The 20,673-nt window shown below is 37.6% G+C and overlaps 1 protein-coding gene across 3 annotated transcripts in view; it reads left to right on the top strand.

Moving 5' to 3' along the window:
* The window catches only part of uvrag (UV radiation resistance associated gene), a 91,152-nt gene that overhangs the window by 23,128 nt on the left and 47,351 nt on the right, over positions 1-20,673 (top strand). For all 3 annotated transcript variants that reach the window (XM_077547022.1, XM_077547021.1, XM_077547024.1), the window contains exons 8-12: positions 2,181-2,307; positions 10,682-10,766; positions 13,744-13,831; positions 14,083-14,143; positions 18,588-18,753. In XM_077547022.1, the coding sequence (XP_077403148.1) occupies positions 2,181-2,307; positions 10,682-10,766; positions 13,744-13,831; positions 14,083-14,143; positions 18,588-18,753 (527 nt within the window). The remainder of the gene's footprint in view (positions 1-2,180; positions 2,308-10,681; positions 10,767-13,743; positions 13,832-14,082; positions 14,144-18,587; positions 18,754-20,673) is intronic.

Raw genomic sequence — 20,673 nt, forward strand, 5'->3', positions numbered from 1 at the left:
GCTGCTCAAAGTTGATTGTGTCAAAGCCACTGATGGCTTACATTAAAAAGCATTGTGTACAACATATTTCAATATGGAAACACTATGAATCTTTTTTGTGCAATTTTTTACTTTTTTAACTGGCATGTTTTGCCTGAAGTCTCTAAGAAGAAGCATAATCTTTGTCTGATCCAGGCTACGATCCCTATCTAAGTAGATGTGTGTGGGTTTCACAGAGGGTTGGCAACGTACTGGATCAAAAACAAAACAAAACATTGTGTGTGTGTGTGACTGTAAATCTCTCTCGTTTTTATTTTAAAAATATATAAATGGTCCTTGTAGTCCTTTAATGTGTCATCGTAGAATTGTTTGCATTGAACAGGATTTACACATTAAAGCGTCCTAATTTTGTCTACTAACAAAGTAAAGGGGATTTTTTTTTCTTGAATTGTAAACAGTAGCACACTAATTTAGCATGTTTTTAGATGAGTTAATTATTAAATCACATCTGCCTGTTTCCTGTCTCTGCACTACACATTTAGTTACACAAGGGGGAGTTAAGGTTCTTTGCAGCCTGATTAGTTGGTGTTTAATATGACTGTGACAGGCAGGTTAACCATGGTACATACAGGTCACACACCCTGCCAATCAAGGACAGTTGAAACTACCCAAACAGTCCCGGGAATGAAAGTGTACTCAGTAAATATAAGTGAAAATAGCTGTGTGACATTTATAGACACTGTCTTGTTGAAAACACCTAATGATGTTTCAAAAATTAGGTTATCCCTTTAGCAAATCATCCTCCGCTCGTTTTCTATACTGCTTGTCATCATTAGAGTTGCAGGTAATGGAGCCTATCCCATCAGATTTTGTGCAAGAGACAGGGTACACCCTGGACTGGTCGTTAGCCAATTACAGCAAACTATTCTCACTCACAATCACACCTACTTTGTGGACAATTTATAGTCAATTCAATCAGACAGTTTAATTAAACAACCATGCGTGCTTTTGGAATGTGGGAGGAAGCCAGAATACCTGGAGAAAACGCACACAAGCATGGTGTGACCATGCAAACTCAAACCAGGATGACCGGAGGCCATTTTTAAGATTTAAAAAAAAAAAGTATTTACAGTTGCCACGAACCCATGAATAGTGAAAATACACGTTTCATTTACTCGCATACATCGGATGAAAAAGTACGGATTCCTTCTGGTGCCAGCGTATGAAATTTTTTACATTTATTTTTGCTTATTTGTACCCACAGTTTACTAGTGTGTTCCCACAGTTTACTAGTGTGTTCCCACAGTTTACAGGGATGTGATTTTTCCGCTAATTCGCGGAATTCCGCTTTTTTTATCCCCCCCCCCCCCCCAAAAAAAAAAAAAAAATCAATTTTTTTTTTTTTTTTAGTAGTAGTAGTTCATTGTGTATGCACATGAGTCCGACAGATAACATCTTCTGCTATAACAAAGACATTTGTGGTATGCTCTAATATGAGTTACTTTTCATTTGGTCATGATATAATTATTTGGTCATGCTACCCCCCCCCCCCCCCCCCCGGCTAAATTTTCTGATAATTTCACTTTGGTCAAATCACATCCCTGAGTTTACTAGTGTGTTCCCACAGTTCACTAATCTGTACCCACATCTTAGTTTTCAAAAAATCAAACTTGTAGCTGTTATATTTGTGTGTTTCTTATTGATGTGCTAAATTGTGGGAACAGATGACTAAACTCTGGGTAAAGAATAGGAAACTGTGGGAACATATTACTAAACTCTGGACTACGGATTAGTAAACTCTGGTTAAAGATGACTAAACTGTGGGTACAGACTACTAAACTCTGTGCTCTTGTCTGCTTTGTCATGCAGTGTACATTTGACACTCAACTCAAATCTTAAGCGGATAATGCTAAAATTAAGTTGTAAATAATGCAATCCGGGTTATTGATCATAAAATGTGACATAGGTCTTTTACTTAACTGACATTCAGGCATCTGGCATGGGCTCAATTCCCAGTGTCACTTGCAACGGAACAGGGTAAACGGTATGGAAAATATATGTATGGATAGACATTCACAGATGTGCCTTAAATATCTTACTGAAATGGCAAAAACATTTTAAATACAAATTGCTGTGACCACATCTTGTATATTTACTTATTCTCCCTCTCTTTATGCTCCTTTTTCAATTGTTCTGAGCAGAAAAAAGAGCGGGAGTGCATGCAGCTGCGTTTAGCTGTGCTTCATAGTGAACTGCAGCGGCAGAGGAAGGCTCTTGGCAGAGAAATAGATGTGCGGCAGAAAGACACGGCACAACTTCAGAAGAAAGGTAAGATGATTGTACAGGCTAAGGGCAAACAGGTTTTCATTCAACTGCAATCTTAATACTTTACATACATCTGGAAACTTTGTAGCAGGATATGTTGTAGTATCTTTCATGCCATAACACTCACATCACATTGCTGAGCGTTGTATAAATTGCGCTTGAACATAGCTCTGAACACCCAAACCGCTCGTGGAAGCATCCATTAATGACTCATTTGCTCCCAAAAACTTATAAAAACTTTCTATGTTAATTATTGCCATGGTCCCAAAAACGTTTTATTTATTTATTCTAAAGCATACAGAAGGCTTTGATGCAGCCTCTGACTTGAAGAGGCCGCTTAAAGCAATGGTAGTCGTTACAAAAAATGGCCAGCAGGTGACAACTGAGTATAAGAGATCAACCAGGACCATGTTGCAACAACCTCTATTCCCCATTGTTTTGACCAGGTTTGTGAATAATGATGAAACTTAGCTATACCCACTAATGCTAATTGCTGCAACACGGAAACAGATGCAAATATACTTTATAGCAATAGAACACAATATTCTGTGGGCCTTACAAAATCAGTCAAAATTCAGTAAAACAGCCGGGAGCAAAGGGGGTTGCTTCAGTGAAATAAGCTAGAAGTGAATGAGTTAAGGTATTCCACTTTTTAATGATATTTAAAAGGGTATCTCTTTGCTTCCAGCTATACTGTAATGTCATAAAACAACTAAAAAAAAAGAAGTGGTGGGGAGGGGGGAGAGGCATACTCCCAACTGCAGACTTCATTTCCAGCGTGCTGTAGCTCCCTTTTCTGCCCAAGATATTCCGAGTCAATCCTGGAGTTTGGCTATGTAGGAAATAGGACTAAATACAGCTCAACACAAGTGTGATGGAGACAAATTGCAGGAAATCAAAAACCAAGAGAGGATGCCAAGCTTTCAAGATAATGGGTAGTGGTGACAGGCACAACAAAATAGATATACTGAATGGAATGTGAAAGCACAAGTACACACTTAATCTAATATATCCTGTCATACCTGTGATTTAGGCGTTATGTGCCAAGGACGACTCAACCCTGTCATGTTTCTCCAATTTCCTGCCTTGATGCTATTTGAGATGAGAAGTGGTTTACTGCAGTCTGTTGATGTTCATTGGGGAGTAGAAGGCTAATGAAAGGGCATGGCTCACCCTGCTTGGTTTGGCGAGCACACTGATGCATAAACCAAAATACTTGTGCAGGTGTGCACAGGTATGCTCGCACCAAAGTATAAAAGCTAGTTTGTGTTAGTGTATGGTGGGATCGCCTACAGTCCTAAAGCTTTTCCTTTTTTTTTTTTTTTTTACTTGATTTTACAACCACTATTAAATACGTCAGCGGGATCCTGTTGACTTCTTACAGGTGTACTTTTGCCTAGTTGGTATGTTTATAATTAACATGGAGTCTGCACACACATGCAGACAAAACACAGACGCAAACAAATTCACGATGAAGAACTGAACGAGAATTTTCCTTTGTGCTTAAAAATCCTCAATTTTTTTAAAATCTCTTTGGTCCTTGTCCCAGTGCAATTATCCGCCGTTTTAAAATTTAGTCTCAGTTTTAGTCCATTTTCAATCACGCTTGTTAGTTTTTATCATAGTCAGTCAACCTCATCCCATTTTTATTTTGTACATTTTCAGTAGACTATAAATCTAGCATTTTAGTCTTTATTTTAATCCAAGAAAAAAAAAATCATCTAGTTGTCATCAACAAAACCAAACTGTTAACGTTTTAGTCTAGTCTTAATCAGGACAATCATTTTACTCCTGTCAATCTTTTGTCAGCGTATTGAACATTTCGGATCGAAAACTATGAGCTAGTAAATTAGCCAGCATTAGTTAGCGGTCGTATTAACATTATTGTTGGAACGTTATAGCCGTTGGATAATTGTTGCATGTTGCAATCGCTAGCTGCAGATTTGAAAGGGGGTATGTCACATGACAGTGTCACAGTGATAGATTAGCAGACAAGATTTTACAAAATCATATAATGTTTGTCTCGTTTTTGTTCATGAACTAAAATGTCCATAGATTTTAGTCCAGTTTTTATTAAGTGAGGTACATTTCGTGTCGTCGATGAAAATGCATACCGATTTAGTCCCAGTTATTGTTTATTAATGACGGTTTTAGTCTAGTCTAGTCTAGTTTTAGTCTGGTGAAAAATGTGTGTTGACAAAATTATTTTTGTTTAGTTTTCGTTGATGAAATTAACACTAATTCATATCTTAATTTTTCATTAAGAAACGGGCAAGAATTATTTTGCAATTCTTCTGCTCATATAATGTGAAAGTAGGAAATAGGAATATCATTTTTGGATCATTAAAGAATCTAGTAGAAGTATCTATTTATCCAATAGTTCATAACTACTTTTTAACAATGTTTTCGTAAACATCCAAATCATTTATTTTCAACAAGTTTCATCCTTGAGAAAATGCTCCTTTAACAGTTATGGAAAACGGGTGTTGCCCTATTTATTCAGCAGCACATTTTCGGGGCCGATTCTATTTAAACAGACATTAAAAAGTGTGTATGATATGGTTTAAAATGACATTTTGTAGCTCTACAAGATAATTTGAGCTTTTGTTTGAATTTTTACCTCTGAAGAGTCTCATGACCTTACAAAATTAAGAAGCATAGAATTAGGTACACATGCAAATGATTTAATGTAAGTGATGATTCAATTAAAGCCACGTGTTTAATTTTAAATCATTACACATTACAGCGCAAATTAAATTCAGATTTCTTTGTACGATTTATTGACAGTTTGCCATTTGTGTAAGTGTTATGCGATATATCCCTGGAGGGCATCCAGAATGGATTGTTAACCTCCATTCCTCTCATCTGTACCTGGCCGTGTGGTCTTCACATTTCTCACGTAGCTAAAGGGCCCATTAGCAAATAATTCTAACTCCCAGGAAGCTGGCCTCTTTCAAAACAAATGGCCTCAAAAACCCAAACATCTTGTGAATTTTCTGCATGCGTGTGTGTTGCATGCCTGCATGAGAACCAGCAGATAAAGATGAGTTGAGCGTCAGCTGCCCATGTTTTAGTGAAATAACAATGAGAATATTGCTACGGACTTGCTGATGCCTGTTAAATGTGATCCCTCTTTTTCATCTTGGACATTGTTAGCATAATAAACAAAACTTTTAGCAGTTTGTATTATCATGATGACAGTTTTAACAGCCCACTTGGTGCCTGCTAATCCACTTGGTGGAACAGACTTCTGTTAATTTCCTTGACTTCCAGACTTGTGCGCGAGTATGAGGTCTCCTGCATATTTTGCACACAATTCATAAAAGAAAGCTTAGGCGAGAGAGAATCATTCCCTCCTTTCCACAGATGTAAATTTAAAATGCAAGGCTTTCACGCCTCCTTCCTGAATGGTGAGTTTGTTGGGGTCACACTCCTCTCATTTCCTTTCTTTCAGCTTTAGAAGACAACATAAATCAGGCCCTGAATGGCGTTTATTATAATTGGTAACACTATATATTCTTATGCTCTGGATCACAGTCAGAGCTCCTGGCCAATAAATGTCAGTTGTGTTGTTTTTCAAGGTTTCGTTACAGTTTTGGGAAGCAATGATATGCATTAAAAAAATGTAAAAGTTAAGGAAAATATTTTTTTATTCAAGTTTTGTACCATTCTATCAGTAGCTCGGTGGCACATATTTGCTTTTTACAGCAGGTCCTTACTGAGGCCAAAGTTTTTACAAAAGTATTTACACTCATTAACTCATTTGCTCCCCAAAACATATAAACATTTTCTATTTTAAATATTGCCGTGGTCCCAAAAACATATTTGTACGTTTTTTAGCATAAAAAAAAACTATAAGCTTTGATGCAGCTTCTGATCTGAAGATGTCGCTTAAAGCAATGGTAGTTATTACAAAAAACGACCAGCAGGTGGCAGCAGAGTATAAGAGATCAACCAAGGCCATGTTGCAACAAGCTCTTTTTCCCGGTGTTTTGAACATGTTTGTGAATAATGATGAAGCTATAGTCTAATGCTATTTGCTGCAAAAAGGAAACAGATAGAAAGATAGACTCTTTTTCCTGATGAAAGAAGAGACTAATCTTTCTTTTGGTAGGTTCCATGTTTTTATAGCAATAGAACACAATATTCTGTGGGCCTTGCAAAATGAATCAAAATCCAGTAAAACAGCCGGGAGCGAAGGGGGTTGCTTCAGTGAAAATGTCAGAAGTTAATAAGTGGTTAAGAAAATTGATGGATGAATGCATAGATGAATGGAGGATTCCTGTCTTACTGCCATTACGATTGGTGGAATTTGGTCAAATTTTTTTTCCTCACTCAGTGTGGTCTCACGATCTTAAAATGCTCCACGTAACTCTTGAACTTGTTTGTTGTTAAAAAAAAAAGAAAGTGTGTGTCGTTTTTAATGGCCAGTTTTTGTAATTACTTTTTAATTTGGCTAACTAATTTTCTTTTTTGGATTTAGCCAGAGGTTTTGATCTCAGATTAGTACAGGGTGGGAGTCGAATGGAACTCCAATGCAAAACACTTTGGAAAAACGTTCCAAAATGTTGTCCTGGGAAGACATAATAGCTCATAATACTCAGCGCTTTGAGAAACTGGGGTTTAAGTATGATAGACTGAAGATTTGGGGATTTTTCGGCTTATTCCATCAGGGTTTTCCACAGTGGGTCATGCATATGATATGCTTGGGACTGTTTTTATGGTGGATGCACGGGTTGCTTCAGTTGCAGGACATTTGGGTATGTACCGGGAATTTTATCCATGACATCAGCATGGAAGGCAGCAGCATATGTGCCACTACACCTTGCCTATTACAGAGGTCGCAGAGTTCAGGCCACATTGCACAACACTGCAGTACAGTTGTTCACACTGTGAAATCTAGCTAAGCAACGTGGGACCTGAAGTTGTTCTTATTAAAGAGATTTTAGTGGGCTTCCTGATTGATTTATTGTCATGATAATGATTACAGCAGCTGGCACAGCCTTTTTTCATTATATATCCACGGTAAAGTTTGGGTTCTATATACCAAGATAAAAATAAAAAATAAATACAAATTACACATATCCAGTTCTTAAAGAGAACTGCACGTATATTGCTGGATTTTATCTTTCCGTGCCAGTAAGGTTGGTGACTAGATGGAAGAAGAGATTGGCAGTGCTGGGAATTACATGAAAGCAACAGTGCAATAAGAGATATGGCCTGTCTGATCTTTGTCTCTTTGAAGAAGAACCACCCCCCCCCCCCACCCGCCCCACCCGCCCCCACACACACACCTCTGTTCCTGCGGGACTTTTAGCTCAATGTAGAGCAGAATGGCCCTGGGTGCTAGTTTTGTGGTAGAAGTCTGGTTCTGCTTTACAATATTATTGCTCAAGCTCAGATCCATGTGAGATACTCTTAGCTCACTGCATGAGCAATGAAATGACCATGTTATTAAAACTGTAATCATTGTAGTTGTGATATGCAGGATTGCCTTTTCATTTTGCATTTTGAAGTTTGAACCGTGCAACCACTGCACTTCACTCTATATCAGAGGTGGGCAATCTCGGTCCTCGAGGGCCGCAGTCCTGCAGGTTTTGGAGGTTTCTGACTTCCAACACAAGCTGATTCCAATCAACAGGATCATTATCAGGCTTATGCAGAGCTTGCTAATGAGCTGATCATATATCAGCTGTGTTGGAGAAGGGCAACATGCAAAACCTGCAGGATATCGGCCCTCAATGCCCACCTCTGCTCTATATGGAAGTGTCCTGTACACTTCCAAGTTCTGAGTTGATTACTTAACCCTAACCTAGGAGTGGGCAAACGCTGTCCTCAAGGGCCGGAGCCCTGCAGGTTTTGAATGTTTCCCTTCTCCAACACAGCTAATATATGATCAGCTCATCAGCAAGCTCTGCACAAGCCTGATAACGATCCTGTTGATTGGAATCAGCTTGTGATGGAAGAGGGAAACCTCCAAAACCTGCAGGACTCTGGCCCTCCATGACAGAGTTTGCCCAGCTCTGCCCTAACCCTAGATGAGTTTTAGCGGTTAGCTATCCTCAGATGTCACTTTATGCTCAAATGACTAGGACTGGGCGATTAGGGGGGGAAAAAAGATCACAAATATTTTTTTCCATATTGTCCAGTCTTTATTATTTAAATTTTGTTTTACATTTGTTCTTAATTTGTTTTAAATGTCAGTTTAAAAGCATCTCTACTAAAGACTTATCATTTTAACTTGTAATAAGCAAATCAGAAAAATTAAGGAGATAAACATATAAAAAAAAAAGTTTACAGTACAACATTTGTAGGCAAATATAAAATAATGCGGTGAATTAGTTTACACTCTTGACTGAGTGTTTTTGCAGATATGCAATACCCAAAGTAAACAAATTACCCCCTTTGGGAATAATGACCATGCCTATAATTTTCACGGTAACATGGAACCATAGTACATTGCAACTGGTCTGGCGCGATTGTGCCTTATAATACAAGTCAAGTCTCATCAAAGGTTTGAAATCGTTTCACCTTTTTGTCCGTCCTAAAAAATAACTAAATCAATCATTAAAAATAAATGAATAAATACAACAATATGAATAAATAAATAAATAAACTTAAAGCAATGAAGCAGTATGCTAAATTTATAAATGTGAAATGATAAACTAACAAACACCTTGGTGTGCTTTCAGTTTAGAAGCTAGCTCGTTGAAATATACTGTGATGTCAAATTGTAAAGAGAAATGCCCATGCAATATTGTCGCTCAGTCAAGTTAAGGAAATAATTTAAAAAAATATATATATATATATATATATATATATATATATATATATATATATATATATATATATATATATTTTTTTTTTTACTTAATACAATGGCGTATTAGGGCCACGTGTGTGTACACATTTTCTGAGGAAAAACTTGCAAATTCGCCACTTTATGAAGTCGCAAATTTGCCATTTCATTAAGTGGCTAATTTGCGAGAAAAAAAACGAGCAAATTTGTGAGTTTATAAAGTGGCAAATTTGTGTGAAAAAAACTCAGAAACTTACGAGAAATACACATAGCATACCACTTGGATGTTTGTGACAATACTTTTCAGTCGGATTTTCAAATAGGAGATTTGTTTTAGCAGAGATTAGCCAAATGATGTTTGAAGCATTGGATACGCCCAGCGACAAAGACGCCTCGCTTTGCGAAGGTCCACACCCTTGGGATCAACCATTTAAGTTAATTTGTTAAAATGTATATTTACTTGTACATTTATGTTTCCCGAATTATTATTTACACATTCATACATTTTGGTATTTTTGTGTGCAAGTAGCTAAGTTGACGTGTTGAATCTGCTGCTCTGTCATTCACTTGCATTTACCTTAAGTATGCTAGCTTCTGATTGGTTAGTTTTGGTCAACTGATAGGGGAACAGGAAGTGTTGTCGCTCTAGCTGCCGTGTACGATAAGTAGTTTAAATTAAGAATGAAGCCGTCTCCATCCTGCTTTTTCATTTTATAAACAGTGTCCCATTAACCACTAATGAATTCTCACATTAGACTACAGCTACGCTACGTGTATTTCTCACAAATTTCTGAGTTATTTTTTCACAAATTTTCCACTTTATAAAGTGGCAAATTTGTGAGTTTTTTCTCAGAAAATATTCCCCCCCTGTGAAAAATAAATAAATATATATATATATATATATATATATATATATATATATATACACATGGCCTTAATACGCCGTTGTACCCAAATGATCTGCATCTCCTAAGGCTTATGGAAAAGAGCCTAAGCGTCGGGAAAAAAGGTTATAACAAGAATGCAAAAGTCCCTCGTATGCTCAAAGGAAGAGAACGTTGTATCAGTGTCTCAAGACTGTTATGAAGTAAAGAAATAAATTACGTGACATGACCAAAACAGAATGGTAGGTACCAAGTTTGTAAGCGAGACAGATGATGACATCCATATCAGGTATACAACCTGACATCAGGTGGTCTGTCCAAACTTAATTAGGATATCAAGGTAACTACCAAATAAGTCTGAAGCATAGAATCTTTGCGAGGAATGATTCATAAAACTTTGTCAAGCCATTGACACTACAACGGAGACTTATTAAACCTTCCTTGTCATTGTGAAGAAGCAACGACAGCATGTCTTATCAAAATATACAGCTTTCTCTCTGACTTTTTATTTGCACGTTGCATGTAGTCTGGTTTGTGTGTTGCCAGATGGAAATGGATTTGTTTACAATGAAAACTTATTTGATCTCGAGTACAACTAATTAAACACTACCTGGTTGTTCAGATGTACCAAGACGTAACACAACATGCACTCATTAAAAGTTTTTTTCCCCCCCTACTTTATATTATCTCTTAGCGGAAGTGTATTCTACTCAACATGAAAGTCTGAAGGCAGAGAAGGAATCCTTAACCATGCTTCATAAGGAATGTACAGCCAAGAGGTATGTGTGAACCTGTAATTTCCCTTTTTTTTATATATACTGTGTATATATATATATATATATATATATATATATATATATATTTCAGCACAGAAGAGACTTTGTAATTCATATTTTACCCATCATCTTAGTATGGGCATACTGAAGGATGTTGCTCAATGCGTTGCTTAGTGACTGAGATTACAGCATGCATCATGCACCAAATGCAACTGCTAAATAAACAAGGTGTTTTCACATTTGGCACTTCATATTTGTTCTCAATTCAGAGTTTGCATGTTGTTAAAAAAAAAAAAAGTATTTAATTGTTTGAATTGGCCTCGGGGTCCTTGTGCGGCGGCTGTTTGCTCTGGATACGGTTTTATCCGTCTGAGAAGTACCAGACAGTCACAGATGGTAAACCAGAGCCTCCTCAAGGCCAGAAAACATGAAATTAACATCAACACTAGCACATCTGCCTAATATCAATTCCTTGGACCTATAGTACATGATGTTAATTAGATTAAATTTATCATCAAATTTAAATGTCTGTTAAAGATTTGCAAAGAAAATTGCACACATGGGATTGAGTCCGAGTCTCCTCTTGCCAGTGCATTTTTACTTCCAAATAAATATGCCATTATAGATTGTTCTTACTACATCACAGTGGAATTCATTGGGTGTATTGTTTTGTCCACTGCAAAAACAGGTTGTCTTTTTAAAACTATAATTAATAGGGATGGGAATTGCCTTGTAGCTTGCGATTCGATCTGTATCACGATTCAAAGGTCATGATTTGATTTGATACCGATTAATCCCGTGGCACATATTTGCTTTTTACAGCAAGTCTTTACTGAGGCCAAAGTTTTTACAAAAGTATTTACACTCATTAACTAATTTGCTCCCCAAAACATATAAAAATGTTCTATTTTAAATATTCCCATGGTCCCAAAAACATATTCATATGTTTTTTTTAATGTTTTTTTTTTATGCTATAGCATACAAAAGGCTTTGATGCAGCTTCTGATCTGAAGATGTCGCTTAAAGCAATGGTAGTTATTACAAAAAATGGCCAGCAGGTGGCAGCAGAGTAAAAGAGATCAACCAAGGCCATGTTGCAACAAGCTCTTTTCCCCGGTGTTTTGAACATGTTTGTGAACTATAGTTAATAGGGATGGGAATTGCCTAGTAGCTTGCGATTCGATCTGTATCACGATTCAAAGGTCATGATTTGATTTGATACCGATTAATCCCGATACGAATCTATAAGTCAATTATTGCGCTTTTTTTAAAACTCAAATTTAGAAAATACTAATCAGTGAAGATTCTGTAAGATTTGTATGAAAATCTACTTCAGGCTTATAACTGTGATCCACCGTATTTAACAAACAGAAGGCAATCTGTTTCATGTTTGAACAGCATTGAAATCAAATTTTAAGGCTTAATGCTACATTAACATATCATTCTTCCATGCTTAAAATGTGAACCCTAATTCTAATTAAGACATTTTGTTGAATATTTCAGTCAAAAATTGAGCTTTAAAAATCGATTCGGCTGCATATTGAATCGATACGAGATTTGTGCGCTGTAATATTGTGATATATTGCCGAATCGATGTTTTTTAACACCCCTAATAGTTAAGATCTCAATAAGGGCTAAAATTGAATCTCCTTTAATTTTAACAAATGTGTGGCTAATTTCTTTATTTTGTATTATTGTTTTAAGATGGATGAATGGTGAATGGTTAGAGAAACTAATTTACTAGCTTCCCTGCCCACACGACTCACTGGATATAGAAACAAAAATTTGTTTGTCATACTGATCAAAAACATTATATTTGTACCATACATACAGTATATTGCAGGTGTTATCTGGGGGTCGCTTAGACAAGGACTATGCATATCTACGGTATTTTTTTATTTTTGCTGCTGTCAAACACAAAAGCTATCTCAATATCGTACGTAATTCTATGTTAGATTTTGAACAAACTCCCTCCTGGCGGCAGCTGAAGACTTGAAAGCTCAGACTTTACAAGCATGTACGCGGGCAACATAGTTGCATGTTCATGGACAATGATTTGTGAAGGGCATGCATCTTGGCTTAAATGATTAGATAAGGCAAAGCCCGTTGGACGTTTTGAGTGATTTGAGATGAAACCATTACACTCTAATCTGTCTCCTCTTTTGACTGCAAAGCAGCCGCATGTTAGAAAGAGTGAAATGATAAGATGCCAGGATCTTTTTAGAATGACGCACCTCCAAAATTTCAGCTATTGTCGGGATATGTAATATTTGTCTTTTGCAGCTTTGTCATGTCTAGCCAGAATATATCCATTCACCAAATAAAACGTGACAAAGTTTGACCTTGGTATGAATAAAATTAATTAATTACGTTCAATTTATCATCATTGCCAGCTCTCTGATACTGTTCAGTGGCACACTTGGTAAAGTGCATTGTCCAGTAACCAGCTTTCAGCATCAGATGACACGTTTCAATATAAATATGCCGTTAGCCATGATTTTGAACAAGTCAAGTTAGGTCAGTGGTTAGAGCTATTGCCTTCCACCACGGAGGTCCTGGGTTCAGACCCCGCTTGGACCACATTCTAGTACATTCGATGGTTCGATACCAACTATCATATCAGGAAATGGATTATAATTTCTGATTTAGACAGATTGCAGTTCAAGTTTTCTTTTTTTCCATTTATTTTATTTGTCAAAAATGCTGAATATCGGCATTGATAATCGGTCTATCCCTATCAAAAATTAATCAATTGATTGACAAGTAATCGATTATCAAATAAATGGACAACTATTGTAATAATCGAGTTATAGTTTGGAGCCTTTTTTTTATTTTTATTTAAAAATGTCCAAATCATCTGATTCCTAATTAACGGCAAAATCAAGCAAATGCAGCCTTACCACTAAGTGTATTAGCTTGAATGTGATCTGATAAGCAATCACTCATTGTGTTGCCCCTGTGTCGGTTTATATCTCCCCAGAGAACAGTTCCTGAAGTTCAATGCCCAGCTTACGTTTCGCTGCCGCCAGCTTCTCTCTGAGCTTTCCTACATTTATCCCATCGATGTGGTGAGTGCAAAGCCGTTGTTCAATAATTAGTCATATTGAATTATTATTGTCAAATTACAGAAAGCAAACAGCTCACACTTTTACACGTTGCACCCTTGATATCCCCCCCCCCCCCACAATTACTGTAACATCATATATTGTTCCATACCTTTAGTGTGAGGGAAAATCTCTGAGGTCATTGTTATTTAATACTTGAAATACTGCATGCCTGGTAATTGTTTTAAAAATAAAATTGTTATTTAATTCCACAGGCAACTCAGTCAGATTATGTTATCTGCGGAGTGAAGCTGCCAAATTCTGAAGACTTTCAAGGTAATTTATTGTCTACCAGCATGTGTTTCATGGTTTTACTTGGATGAGCTGCAGCAAGGCATGCTGAACAAATATTTTATCTTGGCTACCATGCTGCCTTTAATGTAGATATATAATATGGACGCAACATTATTCAAGATGTAGCAATTTTGAGTGACTTTGCTACAGGCATTGATGTTTGAAGAACATAGGAAAAAAAAGTCAAAACTATTGATATGCAGTTTTAATATGTGTAATTGTATCCTACCACGGGAAAATCGGGGTGGGGTAGGGTGGGGGGTTGACTATGAAGTATGAATGTCTGCAGGTGGCAGTAGTGTGCATTACAGGCTGAGCTAGGGACGGGATTACAAACACTCTGCCTCTTCTCTGCAATAGAGGCATTAAGGTCTGGAATAAAAGGTTATGGTTGACAAAAGATAAACTATCAAAGTAAAAAAATAAATAAAATCTATTAGAATAGACATAACCATAGGGATGAGCGAGTATTCCACTATCTGTATCTGTTCAACCATCAAAATTATTCGTATCTGTATTTGGGGTGGGCGTGGCCTAAACCGGAAGTGGGCGTGGCCTAAACCGTTGTTTGATCGGAAATAAGTCGGGTTTACATCGGTAGTATTTATAAAAAAAAAAAGGTATTTCACACTTAAAATAAATAAAATAAAAATAAATGGTAAAATAAAGTGTGAAACTGTTATGTATTGATCAAAAGTTGCTATAATTTTTGTTTATTTGAAAACTATTGCCAAAACAGCCTAACCCCAGGATTACACCGGATACGTGTGCATTGCGTCTCCGCTTCTCTTCGTGGGCGCAGCCGATTCGTTTCCATTCTATCAGCTTGTTCAAATTACACCGGCTGATCGACTGCGGACCAGCTGCGTCGTGCCGGAGCTCACCGCACGGATAGACCTATTTTTCTATTTTTGCGTCGGCGTCCGTCAAATGGTAAACTAGCACAGAACACATCGTGCGGGACAGGAAGACTGACGCGGTTTCAAAATAAAAAATTCCGATTACTTTTCAAAATGAAATACCCGCCAGATCCTATTTCGTAATCATGTCAGCAAAACGTCATAATGTTTAACGCTTAATTCACCGCAGCAAACATGGACGAGGAGAGATTTACAATGGAGGTGGGTTATATGTGACACGACGCATCCTTTTTATTTAGACAACATAAAAATTGATGCTGCAAGGAACGTCATAGTAGTAGCTTTGGGAGTGGACGGTAAGTTAAATCAAAAGTCCACCTCTCTTTCTGCTTCTCTGTTGAGCACACTTTCTGTGTGTTTGTCGTTTTTAATGCCACATTATCGCGCGCGATCATGCGAGACACGGCGGCAAGTTGTCGGCGACGGAGTTGCCAGACTGCAGCTGTGCGCAGCCGGTGAGTTTTGCCCATAAAATGCAGCGGAGTGGAGCGGAGACGCAACGCACACGCATGCGGTGTAATCCCGGGCTAATTGAGATTCAAATCAGTGCTTTTAATCACAAAAGTAAGAATTATTTTTCAAACAAGTTTTTTATAAACTCAGAAAATGTTCACTTTTTCACATTTTATGTTACCGCATTCTAAAACAGAGTTCTTTTTTTCCCTCTCTCTCTCTTTTTTTTTTTTTTACCTCAAAATTATTCACACAAAACCCTATAATGACAATCTCATGATGCCACGCCCATGATTGACTTTAAGGACGGTACTGGTGATGAGGAGTGTCTGTTTTCCTCCAAACTTTACATCTGGCGTTCACGTCAAGGATTTCAGTCCTTGAGAAGAGAGTATTTTGTCTCACATTGTCTGAGTCCTTCAGTTTCCTTTGGGCAAACTACAGGTGGACTGCTGTGTGTGTGCCTTTTCCAAATGATTGGCTTCTGTGTGGCCTCTCTACCATACAGGTTTAGTTGTTTGACCTTCTGGAAGGTTCTTCTCTTACCACAGCGAAAAGTTGGAGCTCTGACAGAGTGACCACCACGCTCTTGGTCATCTCACTGACCAAGGATGACCACACACATCGCTGGGACATCCGTGGTAGCTCAAATCGTAGTGTAATTTTAGATAATTCAAAAATGTTCCGTTACCAACAATTGATAGGATCTTATGGTGTATGTAACAAGCAAAGAACTGATTTGGCCATATAGCTGGTTCTACATAGCTGGCTTAACGGTTTAAATTTACAGTCTCCTGGAAATAGCACAACACACCAAATTGCTGGGGTGGGTTGGGAGGTTGGGGTCCTAACTACACCCCGCAGTGAAAATTGTGTAAAACAAAATTTGGACATGGTGTTCACCACTGCATTCCTCTTCCATTACTCCATGGCAACATTATGGAGCTGGCCAGTCACTTTTGAAATCAGTTTCTTTAGCAAGGCGGTAGTCATCTCAAAGGTGTGTATATGAAACGCGCAAGTTTACAGTATCTTGGTCTCATCAGACCACATGGTTCCAGTAATCTATGTCCTTAGTCTGCTTGTCTTCAGCTGTTTACGGGCTTTCTTCTGCATCATCTTTACAAAAGGCTTGGCCTGGATGTGATGCAGTGTGTGGCAAGCACTGAATGGCTGACTCACCGTTAGCTTTGCTTTTTTCCTGATATCCCCTTGACTGCTGTTGTGTGAGATGTGTGGTACCACATTAGTTTTCACCACACCAGCCAAATCCATGTATCGGTTTCATAATCAAATAATGAATTTAAAAATCTTGTTGATGATGTGGATTGTGGAATTGATTGGTGATAAGGCTAACATGTTATACTGTTCAAAATGGCACTTGCATTGAAACAGAAGTTCAGAACATTCATTAACTAATTTGCTCCCCAAAACGCATAAATATGTTCTATGTTAAATGTTTAAGTGTCCCAAAGACGTATTTATACGTTTTAACGAGAAGGCTTTGATGCAGCCTCTCAACTGCAAAGAATGCATTGTTAAATAAATTGTAGTTGTTGCACAAATGGCCCGCAGGTGGCAGCAGAGCATAGGAAATGAACCAGGACAATGTTGAAAAAACCCTCAATTACTATCTAATCTAATCTTTTGGTAGGTTTCATGTTTTTATAGCAATGGAACAGAATATTCTGTGGGCCTAGCAAAATCTGTCAAAATCCAGTAAGTCCGGCCACGAGTGAAGGGGATTGTTTTAGTGAAAATAGCTGGGAGTGAATGAGTTAACTCATTTGCTCCCAAAAACGTATAAAACCGTTCTATTTTAAATATTGCCATGGTCACAAAAAAATATTTATATGTTTTTTGTATTATTGTTTTTTTTGTGCTCTGACCTGAAGAGGTCGCTTAAAGCAATGGTAGTTATTACAAAAAGCGGCCAGCAGGTGGCAGCAGAATATAAGAGATCAACCAGGGCCATGTTGCAAAATGCTTAGCTATATTCTAATGCTAAGTGTTGCTAAACGGAAACAGATACAAACATCTTTTTTTTTTCTGATGAAAGAAGAGTCTCTAATCTTTATTTTGGTAGGTTCCATGTTTTTATAGCAATAGAACAGAATATTCTGTGGGCCTTGCAAAATCAGTCAAAGTCCAGTAAAACAGCCGAAAGTGAAGGGGCAATGTGTTCCCTTCCCATTGTGTTTCCTTCAGTGAAAATGGCTGGGAGTGAATGAGTTAAATATTCTTCAGACAATCATTCAGTGATTAATTTATCAAATAAATTTAGTCAAATGTCCAGCCCCAATTTTAAGTTTGTGTTTGAGACTATATGCCTTGTAGAGTTCTTGCAAAATGCAGGCATGCATAAAGATGCCTTTAAACTCCATTTGACCTCTTGACCCCTGCTCTAATCTGTGTGAGGTCTGCCCCAGAAAAAGCCACATCAAGTACAGAACTGTTAGCCACTTTTTACTGGCCTACAGGGGTGGATGTTCTACGTTAGAACCCAGGTCAGGGTCACTCAAAGTCCTTAATCCTGCTGGCTGTCAAAGTGCTTCTGCATGAAGGCACATCACTTCCTAACGTTCAACCAAGCTTTCTTTGTCAACTCACCTTGACAAGGTCAGTCAGTCTCTCATTGCATCCTTAGGGTTTGCCCCGGAATAATTGTCTGCTAGCTGACGCAATATTCAACTTTTTGTTAACCATCCCCCAAAAGTACTCAAACGAGGCTTTTTTTTCTTCTTCTTATTGTGCCTGTTGTTGTTAATGAAAGCAAAGCAATTTATTTTGAGATTACAAAACAAGCTATGCAAACCATTATTCTACCGGCCACTTTAGTTATGCCTGCTTTATTTATTTATTTATTTATTTATTTAACATGCTGGTGGTAATTTTGTTTCAAATCAGACAGTGATGACTATTCTTTTAGAAATGTTAGATATGGTAAAATACAGACTGTTGGGTCATTAAACTTTTGACATTTGAGATGTACAATATGTTGCCCAATTTAAGTTAATAGAGTGTTGGATTATCTTTTTTTTTTTTTTCTGCAGCAAAGGATGATGGGAGCGTGGCAGTTGCCCTGGGCTATACGGCACACTTGGTCCTGATGATCTCATGCTTCCTGCAAATCCCGCTTCGGTATCCGGTCATCCACAAGGGTTCACGCTCCTCCATTAAGGACACCATCACTGACAGACTTACTGAGAAGGAAAGAGAGTAAGTAGACAATGTATAAACAATACATTTTATGAAAGATGACCACTTCAGTCAGCATTTGTTTTATCTCAAATCACAAACATTTATTTTAAAGCATATTTGACCAAAGATGTCCGTCAGTGCTCATTGACTTGCAATTTGAAACCGATTTTCCTAACCACTAATCTATTACCTGTAAATTCATTTCACTATGAGTCTGGCATATACTTAATACGGCCGTTTATTACAGATAAACAGTCAACAGAGCAATCGAACCATCAGTTAAGATTACAGTATGTCTAATTTTTACCAGAGGGCTTGACATAACAGAAATACCTAAATAAATCCTAGTCATTCTTTCTTCATACCAAAACAATGTTGTTTAGCCAACAGTTCTCAGGATGTTACTTAATGCCTGAGGTGGGTAGTAACAAGTTACATTTACTCCGTTACATTAACTTGAGTGATTTTTGATAAAAATGTACTTCTAAGAGTAGTTATACCACACAATACTTTTTACTTTTACTTGAGTAGATGTGTGAAGAAGAAACGCCACTCTTACTACGCTACATTGGGCTACACAAGAGTCGTTACTTTAGAAAAATTACTATTTGGTCGATCAACTACACTAACAGTTTTTTTTGTTTTGTTTACCTCTAATTAGAGACGCTGGTTACAGTCAAACTGGAAAACTGCACCGTACACGTTGGATGAGTGCAATTTTTTTTAGTGTGCCACTTTATTCCAAAAACTGTCACACAGTTGTTGACAAGAAGAATATAATACTTCAGTTTTTTTTTGTGTGTGTGTGTCTTTCCTGGGACTTTGCCAGGATTGTTACTGTAGTCATAAAATGTTGTGTTCATGCACATAACTTGTAGCTTATTTAAATTATTGTTTATAGATGTTTTGATCTAGTAACCAAGCATCAAGGCAACAGCTGTTTTATACGCAATACTTTACCCTCTGGGAGTCATATTTTTATGTGTCTGCACTTTATCTAATGTGTACTGGCACTGACTTATTTAAATTTCGGTAAGTTAACATTTACAATTTACGAGTAAGATTTCCCCTTGCATGAATGAACCCTTTTGTTTATTGCAACATGCTTCTAAACAATACATGTATTTTTTTTATCCTTGTAAATTTTAATTGCACGCTTGTGTCCCTGTTTTAAATATTAGTTATGAAAGTATTTCTTTCTTTTTTCCCCAGTAAACCTTAACACTACATTACTGTGAATTCACACAACCTTTGCTACAACAAGGTATATTAGCTTGTAGATAAGCGCTGACACTTGTACATCCACATTTGTCATCCATAATAAGGCAAACAGTTGGGAGTAAGTGTGTGAGGAAAAAGTGAGACATTATCAGACTCAATGATTGAAAGGCCATTGCGGTGTGTGTGATTAGGTCATGACAACAGCTGGAGAGGATCAGTTGTTTTAAACTCCCATGTGACCTCCCTCGCTTCACTATATGCACTTCTAGTTCCTCCATACAGGATATTCACACAAGGATCCAGCATCAAAAATAAACCTTTAGGCTGTCTGCTTGACAGACACAACAATCCATGAGTGCCATTTGGTGTGCATGAGTGGGGTCAATGCTACAGGAAAGTTCCACGCCCCCACTCCCACCCCCTGTGCGCGTTTATGACCCCAGGGGCCCTAGCGGGGCGTGCTCACACTACAAAATGATGTGTGGCCAGACGGAAAGCACCTAGCCAGCTCTAACAATGCAAAAAAAAAAGAGAGAAAAAAAGCAGGTGATTAAAGTGTCGGAAAGAGGCAGTCAATTGAGATAAGTGAGGTGACATGCGATTGGGTTCTCAAAGTGTGGCAGGATTAGCAAGCAGTCAGTTTATTGCAGTCACATTCTCAATAAGAACCCAATTATTTGATTTTTGTTATTTAAGATTTCTGCTTCACTGAGGTTT

This window comes from Vanacampus margaritifer, chromosome 16 (genome assembly GCF_051991255.1).
Source record: "Vanacampus margaritifer isolate UIUO_Vmar chromosome 16, RoL_Vmar_1.0, whole genome shotgun sequence".
NCBI lineage: Eukaryota > Metazoa > Chordata > Actinopteri > Syngnathiformes > Syngnathidae > Vanacampus > Vanacampus margaritifer.